The 12,091-nt window shown below is 34.4% G+C and overlaps 1 protein-coding gene across 1 annotated transcript; it reads right to left on the reverse strand.

Moving 5' to 3' along the window:
• Window positions 1-5,914: 5,914 nt before the first annotated feature.
• On the reverse strand, window positions 5,915-11,034 carry LOC107739755 (glucose-6-phosphatase-like). Its single transcript, XM_016551957.1, has 5 exons — window positions 10,402-11,034; window positions 8,944-9,053; window positions 8,080-8,185; window positions 7,884-7,999; window positions 5,915-6,748 (listed from the first exon to the last, which is right to left on the reverse strand). The coding sequence occupies exons 1-5, from the start codon at window positions 10,617-10,619 to the stop codon at window positions 6,246-6,248; spliced, it is 1,053 nt and encodes a 350-aa protein (XP_016407443.1). The 5' UTR covers window positions 10,620-11,034; the 3' UTR covers window positions 5,915-6,245.
• Window positions 11,035-12,091: the final 1,057 nt, after the last annotated feature.

Here is a 12,091-nt window from a genome sequence, read left to right on the forward strand (position 1 = left end):
AAACATCATAAATCATCATAGTTTTACATTTAATGCAATAACATAAGACCATAATTCAACATAGGCTCACCTTTTATCCATTGAACAGCCTGTGCTCCTGCAAGCACAGCAGGGCAGGTCTGTGAGCACAAGCGTTCACTACTGTTACGCATGGACAACTCTTGCTCAACTCTTTTTGTGCAGCAGGATTGTGCTATCTTCGTTCAACTAAGTCAGCTGGCAAAGGTGACCCCTTCGACTTAGGCCAAGTGGACCTGTAAGGCTGTGTGTCTGTGCGTGTGTGTGTGTGTGTGTGTGTGAAAAAGCCTTTGCCATTTTATTACAGATCATTCATGCAACGGAGCGGAAAACAGGTCAAGCAGTCATTAACCTTACCTCTCTTTAACTGACTCTTGGTATCATTGTACATGCAGAAGTCCATTGGCCAAATCTTGTTTATCAGTGCGTACAAAGAGGAAGAGACCCACTCAAGACTCTGTACTACAGTGATAAAAAACGATAAGGAGGGAATGATAAGCTGAGGTGGAAGCAAAATATCATATGATTACAGTGCGAGTGTATCGTGATTTCTTGCAGCATTTTTAAATTCTGCCATGTCATTCCAAACCTGAATGACTTTCTTTCTTCTATGGAATACAAAAGTAGATATTTGGAAGAATATGCTGGTCGTGCTTTTAAATACATTTACAGTACAATGAATGGGGAATGAAGCTTTTAAGGACACAAAGCCACCATAAAAGTATCATGAAAGCAGCAAATCCAACTTTTGCACTATATTCCAAGTCGTCTAAAGTCAAACAATATCTTTGTGTGAGGAAAAGACACACATTTTTTTAAAGTTGTTATTCACTAAAAATTAGATGTCCCCCATAGTTCTCCTCAGCACATTAATGAGTGTTAGTGAGGAAGAATATGTTGATCAAGAAAAGAAAGAAGTGTGCTTAATTGTTTTAAACGTGCACTTGTAGTGCACTTTAAATCTTAAAAGTATATTTGTAAATACTGTACTTACTGTACTGTACAAAATGAAAGGCAAGTTAAGTGTACTTAAAGCAAATACACTTGTTTCTTAGCACAATCCGTTTCAATAGGATTGACATTAAAGCATATTTTAGTTTAATATAACATTGGGCAGTAGACTTTAACCATATTTCAAAAACAATAGATGTAATTATGAAATTACATATAAAGATGTACTGATGTCCTACATAAATGGGTCAGAAAAGCACGTCCCTCTGAACATACGGCAAGTAATCAACACAACCTCGAGACCCTAGATTCCTTCATCTCTCCCCAAGTTTGGAATCTGGGTGTGGTGTTTGATAACTCCTTGAAATTTGATAAACAAATTAGGTTCTAGCTTCTTCCATCTTCGTTCACTTTCTAAAATCAAGTCATTTCTCTCTAAAAAGCTCTCTAGAGGTTGCTATCCATGCCTTTATTACGTCTCGGCTGGATTATTGCAACTCCCTCTATTTTGGTATATCAAAGTCTCAAATCTCACGGTTATGCAGCAGCTAGATTCCTGAAGGGGTGTAAAAATTTTGATCTTGTTACTCCCCTCTTGAGATCATTGCATTGGATGCCAATTCACTATCGAATTGAGTTTAAAGGGGTCATATGATGCGTTTTCCCACAGGCCGCACTATGGTCCAAGTGCAAGTCTCACGGGCCGCCTGCATATCATTTACATATTACGTCAGCAATACAAACCAACCTGATTTATAATATTATAGCCTAAATATTATGATATCTTGAGGTATTTGGCCAATCACAACGCACTGGATAGCTGGTCAATCAGAGCACACCTCGCTTTTCAGAACGATTAGCTTTGTAAAAATCGACGCGTTTCAGAAAGGCGGGGCATAGAGGAGAAACAATAATGTACAGTATGTGGAAAATAATGTGTTTTTTGAACCTTAAACCGCATAAACACAGTTCATTACACCAAATACACAAAATAATGTTCTTTTTAGCAACATCATATGACCCCTTTAAAATCTTGTTACTTGTCAACAATCAAGCTCCTCCCTATTTGTTACCCTGCTGTGAAAACCCAGCTAAAGTCATTTTTTGGTGATTTACTGTTTTCTATGCAAAATCATCCTTCATAAGGAAAAGAAAATTCTGTGAAAATGTAACATTGATATCTTTATTACTGACTGAGTAAGACCATGTCAAAGACTGAACTCATAGTGAAATTAATGGTTGAAGTCAAATTTTGATGCTTGTTATCTCATAATTAGATTTTGAGACTTTAGCCCGGATTTCACAGAGATGGTCACATTTGTCTGATTTACTCCACCCCTACACTCTGGCCAGGGGACTAAGATCGGAGGTCAAATTTCTCCTTCAGATACCTAGAACCCACTTAAAGACCAGGGGATCCAGAGCCTTTGAAGTGGCTGGTCCCACCCTCTGGAACAACTTTCCAGTTCACATTAGAACGGCTTCCACTTTATCTGAGTTCAAGTCATATCTTAAAGGAGTAGTTCACTTCCAGAACAAAAATGTACAAATAATGTATTCACCCCATTGTCATCCAAGATGTTCATGTCTTTCTTTCTTCAGTCGTAAAGAAATTGTGTTTTTTGAGCAAAACATTTCAGGATTCCTCTCCACTTAATGGACTTCTATGGTGCCCCTGAGTTTGAAATTTCAAAATGCAGTTTAAATGCAGCTTCAAAGGGCTCTAAATGATCCCAGCCGAGGAAGAAGGGTCTCATCTAGCGAAACAATCGGTTATTTAAAAAAACAAATGTATATACTTCTGTGTGAACTCTGTTTTTTCCCCCCGGTTCATGACAGTTAGGGTAGGTCGAAAAACTCCCATCTCATTTTCTCCTCCAACTTCAAAATCGTCCTAAATCGTCCTACATCGCTGTTTTGCCGTTTGTGGTAAAGGGCATTTGATCTTCTTTGAATGTTCACTTTGTAAACATTGGGTACTTCTGCAGCAAGGTAGGATGATTTTGAAGTTGGAGGAGAAAATGAGATGGGAGTTTTTAGACCTACTCTAACTGTCTTGGACCGGGAAAAAAAAACAGAGTTCAGCAGAACTAGACAAGACGAGCATTTGACGTTAAAAAGAATCTAAATTGTAAATTTTTTTTTTTGAAAATAACCGATCGTTTCACTAGATAAGACCCTTCTTCCTCGGCTGGGATCGTTTAGAGCCCTTTGAATCTGCATCTAAACTGCATTTTGGAAGTTCAAACTCAGGGGCACCATAGAAGTCCATTATATGGAGAGAAATCTTTCTTTACGACTGAAGAAAGAAAGACATGAACATCTTGGATGACAAGGGGGTGAGTAGGCTACATTATCTGTAAATTTTAGTTCTGGAAGTGAACTACTCTTATAAAACCAATCTCTTCTCTTTGGCTTTTAATATGTGGCTCCTGTATTGTCTTGTACGGCTGTTCCGTGCTTAAACGTGCTTTAGAAATAAAACTGAACTTTAACTTGAACTACTCTTTTTTTTCCCCCAGCCAATGGCCAACGGAAAAGCAACCGGTGCATTGTTTGGGACAGAACAGCGCTGTGTGGCACACGTCCAACCTGTAACCTTCAGTAAGGAGTGAAAAACATTGATAAGGATGTTTGTGCATTCTGTGATGTTTTCTCCAGGCCACAAACCACATAAACAAAATGTTCTGAACTTTGGCCTACTACGCCCCTCACAAACCCTTACAGAAGAACAAAATGTAAACATGTATAAAAGAGGTTAGAGAAAAGTAGGCAACGCAAGTTAATATTTAAAAGCAGTCCTCAGAAGAGAGAATTAATCAATATGGATGTTTTTCAGAAAAAAAAGTCTGTTCATGATCATTTTTTTATGAACGTAAACATTTTAAACAATGCAAAGAAAAACTTTTGTGTTCTAAATAAATGTAATAATTTTCTAAAACACACTTTTTAATACAATGCATTTGCATTTTTTTTCCACACACTGCGAAAAAAAAAATAGTGTAGGATTTACTTTGAAACACTTTCATTCAAAAAATTACCATTACATTGCACAAATAATTACAAAGAAACTGTAAGCAACACATTGAATTAAACATTAATTCTTTAAAGACTTAAATAGTATTTTCTTGTCAAATATACTCCAGTAACCTTTTATTTATACATTTGAAAAAAACATTTTTACAGCGCACTAATGTAGGAAGCCACTGCACCTGGACTCACTGGAACTGGGAAAAAAATTAACAGAGGTTTTGAAACCAGAAACAAACACTGTCTCCACACTGTAAACATTTATTATTTCATTATGCAACATCATGTGCAGTTAAAGTAGTCAGTAAGTGAATCTGAAAGATATGCATGCATTCATTCAGATTGGTAACAGATAACAAAAAATTATAAGTCTACCCCTAGAGACAATATTCCATAATTAAAGTCATAAAAAGATGCCAAGAGATATCCTATCTTTATTAATGCATGTAGGCACTTATAATCTAAATATATAAAGTAATATAATTGAAACTTTTTGGATATATATATCCAATCCAACAAATGCAAATACATTTTTTAAGAAAAACTGAATGTTGCAATAATGAATCAAAAATTGCCTGGATATCATTTGTATGGGTAGTTTTTACAAATTGTTTGTGTTTCTGATTTTAAAATATCCATTTGTAATAAATAGATCTAATCTAATGTGAAAAATGTGTTTGTTTGTCTAAAGGAAGTTTTTGGTATATGTATAGCTCCAAACAGATGAATGGTGCTAGAAGTTTTACATAAGCTATACGTTTTGAGCTGAATGATCCCTATAATATAATCCCCATGTACAGAAGACAGCCACATGTACAGAGCATGACTGAGGGACCTTTGAACAGAAGATGTGAATGAACGTTAGTTAGTGAATGGACCAGCCGCCTTTAAAGGGGTCATATGATGCTTTTTTAAAGATCATTATTTTGTGTATTTGGTGTAACAGAATATGTTGACATGCTTTAATGTTCAAAAAACACATTATTTTCCAAATACTGTACATTATTGTAGGTCCTCTATGCCCCTCATAGTCAGGTTATATTCGTGAGGACGAACATCTTGAAACTTTCACAATTGATTTGTGTCTCATAATGTAGACCAATGTTCAAATGTTTCTAAAATACGTACTGTATGGGGGAAGCGTCTCATTAAAAGGACACAAGTCAAAGTTATTTGAACTAAATTGCTTCATGGCTTATTAATATTTGAAGAACTGATTGTCTGCCAAATGTCTGTGTGTCAAGGTCAATAAACCTCCGCAAATATTACCAGAAAAATACCATTTATGAAAAGACAAGGTTAGTTCAGGCTATGAAATGTCATGTGGTGCAACTCCTCAAAATGTATAAATGATCATTATTATTATTATTATTATTTATGAATATATGAATTAATACAAAAAAACTAAAGATAAGAATAAAAATATTTTCTTTCATGAAAAATAAAATTTTTCTTGCTTTATGAAACGTATTACAAAACATTTTTGAAAATATTTAGATGTGTATGTTCACATCATGTATTCAAGATATAAAATGTTACTTTTTTATTTGATATACCACATGCCATATTTACAGTCATTAGAAAATTTTCTTGACAATGGTATAAATATTTATCTTAACCAACATAAATATAAGTACATTTCTTAAAAGTTTTTTTTAATTATTATTTTATTTTCCCCAACATGGACATTTGTCTTTCATAATGCAGATCAACTTTTCATATTCAATATTGTATCTAAAAGACACACTGAAGAAGAAGAAGAAGAAGAAGAAGAAGAAGAAGAAAAACTCTTCATTTTTTTTCCTCAAAATCTTTTATTATTATTTCATTTATTATTATTTTATATGAATCATTATTTTACAATTATTTTAACAAAACTGCTTTACTTTAAATATACCATTTTCTTGAAAATGTTATAAAAAATAAGTTTTTCTAAACCAACATGAATACAAAGTACATTTCAAAGAACTACATTTCTAAAAGATATTTTTTTCTCTCTCTCTATCTCTCTTTTAAATGGACATATGGTTTTCATAATGCAGAGAATTAAAAAACAAATGCATCCAACAAACTAAAAGTTCAAAACTGTTTAAATGATTTGAGTTTTGTAGCCACCCATCGCGTTCATGCCATCTGAGAGGTATTTTATAAAGAGTGCACTGCAAAAATGTTTGCTGAACCACTGCATTAGCAGTTAAACACAAAGCTGCATGTTTCAGTTTTGTACAAATGTTGCACTACATGCCCTATTCATGCTTGCTTTTTGATGAAATCCAACATATGACTCCAGGAACGAGTGCAGTGGGAAGCACCAAAGCCACAGCGCTCTTGCAGAATGACAGAGAGTAGAAAAGTAACTGGTTACTTGAGGAAAACGTCATCTTGTCCAGCAGCTGCAGCAACACCAGTGACACACCAATACATCCTGTCCTGGAAGAGACGCTGCTGTGTTTCCTGCCTGCTGTTTCGCTGTAGCCTGACAAGTGAAGGCCAAGCCCCAGACCTAAAAGAGTGCCCATGTTCCTCAGCAGGCTGGCGAAGGGGGTGGTGTCCAAAAGGACCCAGTCTGGATTGACGCACCATTTCTGGGCCTTTGCCAATGTCCACAGCAGATCCACACCCACGGCTTTCAGAAGCACATAGAAACCCACGGCGAAGAAGAGCAGGAACACAGTCACGCTGATGTACTTCCTCAGACCGGCGCTGTAGATCCACTGCACTCTGGAGAATATCTCTGCTACAATTATACCTGGGGATAAAAGACCAACAGCTATGAGAGCGCCTGGATCCAGCATGAAGCACTGATGCACTATCAAGTGAATATAGCGATGCTTATTTTTTCCAGGATCTATTCATTCAGAAATACATAAAAATGCAATTCAAACATAACATGGCTTGAATACACCTCTTATCCACTGTAAAAAAAAAAAAAATTTTTAATTGTAAATAAAGATTATTGTACTGTTTTACATGAAAAAAGTACTATTTCAGTCTACTTAATTTTTTTTTACATGTTCAGTGTTACTTGCTGTTTTTGTAATTATTTGTGAAATTTTCAAGCAATTTCTGGGTACAAATATTTAAAGTAAATCATAGACCAAATCTTTTTCAGATGAGCATGTTTTTAATTTCTGAATTAAAAGTATTTTTGATATTTTGGGGGCCAAAAAAAAAAAGGCAAAAATACTGCATTATTATTTCTAAGAAAAATATTTTAATAAAACATCTCCATAATATTTAAGAAAATTAGTTTATATCTTATCTTAAAAGAGTTATAGTTTACAAACTAAATCCATAAAAAAAAAACGTTTTGTTACAGAAGTAAAATAAACATTAATAAACAGGTAGTAACTAATTATTCAATTTTAGTTAATGAACATTACCTAAAAATAAAACATTAAAAACGTATATCTCATTTCAATTTAGTTTAACTTGATGTACTGAAATAACTACAAATGAAAAACAGAAATGAATAAAAACTATATAGACATTCAAAAACAAAGTGAAAAACGATCTATCTATAAAAAATCTATCTATCTATCTATCTATCTATACTGTATACACATATATAAACTTGTAAACTATATATAAATTTGTATAAAGAAAATACATATCTTTTTATTTGCTCTACGTTAAAAATGTATTATAACAATTTTTGAAAATAATGAGATGTGTACACTCGCATATACTCAATTTTATTTTTTTACTTTGAACAAAGTTTAATGATACTTTTCTTGAAAACGGTATATATACGTTTTTCAAAACCAACTTAAATACAATGAGTGCATTTCTAAGAATTCGATTTTCGATCGATTTTTCCCTTTTCTGCATGGTGAACGCTCTCATATGTCACTGACCCACATACAAAAAGAGTAGAGACCCACCTGAAATAACTCCACTGATGACCTGGTGTGGGAAATGGGCTGAGAGATAGACTCTAGACATGCACACCAGTAACTCCACCGAACCCAGAAGCATCCAGAGCATTAGCTGCAAAACTCTGAAAGCAGGAATGACTGTCAGGTGTGTGATATTAAAGCATTACGCCTAGATGATCAGGCACAGATGTCTCAGACTGACCTATAACGTAAAGGAGGTAGTTTTCTTTCAGCGAGAATGGAAAGCACTGCTGTAACCATCACATACCCAACACCCGCAGAACCCATGGCGTGACCCGACGGGCTTCCTGACAGACGAAAACCAAACAAGCAGTGTGGTGAAAACAGGGCAATGAATTCTAATTACAGATTACAGAAAATATCAAATCATTGATTGTGTGGGAAAGCAAATGTTGTTTGATTAGAGATGCATCTGTTCAGGGGCCTAAACTTGTCTGCTGGTTTCTCAGGCTGGTTTAGAGGAGTTTAGGACACCAGCTAAATCCAGCTTAAACAAGATAAGACCAACAAACCAGCTTAGGCAAAATACCAGCAGCCATTTAGATAAAATATCAGTTCAGGACAGGAAATTGATGAGCCTTTTTAATTAATCCAGGGTACTAATTCAGGTCAAGAACGAATGGATCCTCGCCAGCATGTGTAATATTAGTAGTAATACGCATGACTTCATTCAGATGCGGCCCTTGAACTGACACGCTACGATAACCAGAGGCAGATCCGTTTCCACATGAAAGATTAGAACAGCAACCTTGCTTAGATTGCATAACCACCGGTTTACAGAGTAGCAGATTTTATTTGGAGATAGAGCTGTAATTCATGCACAGCATATAGTCAAAGTCGTTAGAAGGGGGTGTCATGTACATTCAGTTGGTTTATGCGATAATGAGCAGTTCAATGTATATTATTCTGATGACTACTTACCAAAAGGAATAAATAAACAAACAAATAAGCTTGAAATAAAGATTTAAGTAGAAATGATTTTATGATGTGAGATCGACCAATCATAATCAAGTATTTCAGCCTTGCAATAAATACTGTAATATACCTGGTCCAGTTTCACATGTGATGGAGAACTGCTGCAGTTCAGGACGTTTTATAGGGCCATAAAACTTCGTCTCATGCACCCACCAGTACGGCCTCTCACCGAAGAGCACCCTATGAATATATCACAAAATAATATGGAAATGCATCATTAAAAATCATTTCAATTATTCATTTAATTGCAGAGGGAGAATAGCAGCACAAAGAAAAAAATACAGCATGATTTAATAATTCATTTCAATTAAAGGCACAATATGTAATTTTCGCCGCTAGAGGGCGCGTATTCAAAACAAACAAAGAGACAAAGGCGTAGTTTGATGGCGCCGTGACTGAGTGTGGAATCATGGGAGTTGTCGTCTTCATCCCCACAGCCGATGCAATCCGATGCGACTCGGGCAGAAATCATGTTCATGGATGAGATAATGATTTATTAATGTAGTAGAATGAAGCAGAAAGGCTGAAAGCCGTCGAAGCGAAACAAGGCTGCTGAACGAGCGTGACACACGGCTCGAAAGCAGCGGAGCTTTTATTATGCCACAGTCGACCGCTCCCGCTCTTTCTGGTCAGTTAAAATTGCTTATTTCTCTGGATTTAAACATTCTTCGAAACATTTGGGATAATGTAAGTACACAAGTCAGCAAAATATATAACACTGTTCTAGTGGTTTTTGGATATTTTAATAAAAAAAATCTTACATATGCCTTTAAATAACTTTTCTTTGATAATAATAATTTAAATAATGCATGTTTATTATATTGTAATATTAACTTATTTTTTTAGAGAAATATTATTTTCTTAACCTTGAAAAATCTATTGTAGTCAGTGTAACCCTAACCCTAACCCAATCAGAAATATTACAAATTAAATTATCAAGATATTTCTATTAATTTTAAACATTAATATTTAAATTATTATATGATTTAATTCATTATAAATCATTGAATTGTGTTTTATGTTTTCCTTGTGCAATATTTAACTGAAAACTCACCAATTTATTACAGTGAAAAATAATTTTTTTCAAAGAATGATTTTCTTTAAGTAGAAACACAGAAACAGTATTTTCTAATAATGTTTACTTGACCTCAAAAATAATTTTTACAATGTAATAAATTGGTGCACTATTGAAAATATTAATTAAATGACCAATTAAGAATGAGTTATTTCTATTAATATTAAACATATGAATATTTAAGTAATTTATTAAATAAATATTAAAGACCATTTTTAATTGTGTTCTGTTTTCTTTGTGCTGCAATATTTAATTTATAACATTCTGATAATGCACCAATTTATTACACTCATTTTTTTTCGAAAGTTGTAAATGAAACAAACAAGCAAATACTATTTCAGTCTTTCTACTTCAAAATGTCATGTTTCATTCTATGTGTTACTTGGCATTACTTAGCAATTTCTGAGTCATTTCAGTTTGTTTCAATTAGTTTCAAACCAATGAGCATCTCACCACTTCAGCATGAGGTTTAGCCAGTCTCCAACCACAGCCACCCAGATGAGTTTGACACCCACGTCTCTGCACAGATGAAACCAAATGGGGAAAAACACAAAGAAGGTGGCGTGGAGATCCGCCACAGAGGAGACCCACTGAAACAGATTCTCAGAGTCCCGGTACTCCGTCTGCAAATAGACGGCTAGGTTCACCCCCCAGCTGTGGAGCAGGTCCATCTCTGCAGTCTGAGATCGGAACAGTCACCCTGGAAAAGCGGAGGACAGACACAAGGCACAGGGATGGGGATCAAACTGCAGATACGCAGGCAGCCTGCCAGGCTTCGTCCAGCCGTCGCACCCCGGCTTTCTGTTCTAGTTGGACTTTATTCAAGGCTAGATGGATTGGTTTTGTTTGCATGTTGACTGGAGAACTCAGAGGCCCTCAATTTCAGGACCTTTCACCCGTGATGACGCTGATGGGACACATACTGATAAAATGCTGAGTGGCCACACCGATTAGTTTTGTCTTTGGTTTCATGGAGTGTGATGTCACTGCGATCACATTTTGATCTGATCTAGTTTTAATGGTTCTGTCTGGCTTGTGATCATGGGAAAAAGAATGAACCATACTGTCCAGTAGGACAGATTCATTGATCCATTCGTGTTCTGACTTCTGTACTTCATGGTATTCGGAGATTTTTTTAAGTTCATTGTTTTTTTTTTTTTCAATTGTGCATGCTTTTAAAAATAGCACTTATTATTGAAATAATACACTTTAAAATAATATACTTGTGTACAAATTGAATGTAATGCTATTTGGACACTTCATTGCATGTTATTTACAATGAAATGAAAATGTATTATAGTTTAAATAAATTTTTTTGACCCACCAAAATAGGATGCAAGTTCATAATTATTTCTTTTGTCTTTGAAACATGGTTAAAGTTGAACGTAATGTCGAGCATTTATGTTAAACTAAATTATACTTGAATGCACAGTAATTTCCATTGAAAGTGTATATTGTGTATTTGAATATGTTTGTAAGTAAAAATGGTAACACTTTACAATAAGTTTCATTAGTTAACTACATTAGTTAGCATGAACTAATAATGAACTGCACTTATACAGCGTTTATTAATCTTTGTTAATGTTAATTTCAACATTTACTAATACATTATTAAAATCTTGTTAACATTAGTTAATGCACTGTGAACTAACATGAACTAACAATGAACATCTGTATTTTTATTAACTAACGTTAGGGAAGATTAGTAAATACAGTAACAAATGTATTGCTCATGGTTAGTTCATGTTAGTTTATACATTAACTAATGTTTAACTAATGAATGAACTGCATACAGCGTTTATTAATCTTTGTTAATGTTAATTTCAACATTTACTAATACATGATTAAAATCTTGTTAACATTAGTTAATGCACTGTGAACTAACATGAACTAACAATGAACATCTGTATTTTTATTAACTAACGTTAGGGAAGATTAGTAAATACAGTAACAAATGTATTGCTCGTGGTTAGTTCATGTTAGTTTATACATTAACTAATGTTTAACTAATGAACCTTATTGTAAAGTGTTACCGTAAAAATACTACCTTTAAATGCAATCTCAAATAACACACTATGGTTAAAAATAAAATCAACTACTTTACATGTGCTTTAGTATGTTAGACAACACATCAAATATAAGT

Source organism: Sinocyclocheilus rhinocerous, unplaced genomic scaffold (assembly GCF_001515625.1).
Source record: "Sinocyclocheilus rhinocerous isolate Xijiao unplaced genomic scaffold, SAMN03320098_v1.1 scaffold2994, whole genome shotgun sequence".
In the NCBI taxonomy this organism is placed as follows: domain Eukaryota; kingdom Metazoa; phylum Chordata; class Actinopteri; order Cypriniformes; family Cyprinidae; genus Sinocyclocheilus; species Sinocyclocheilus rhinocerous.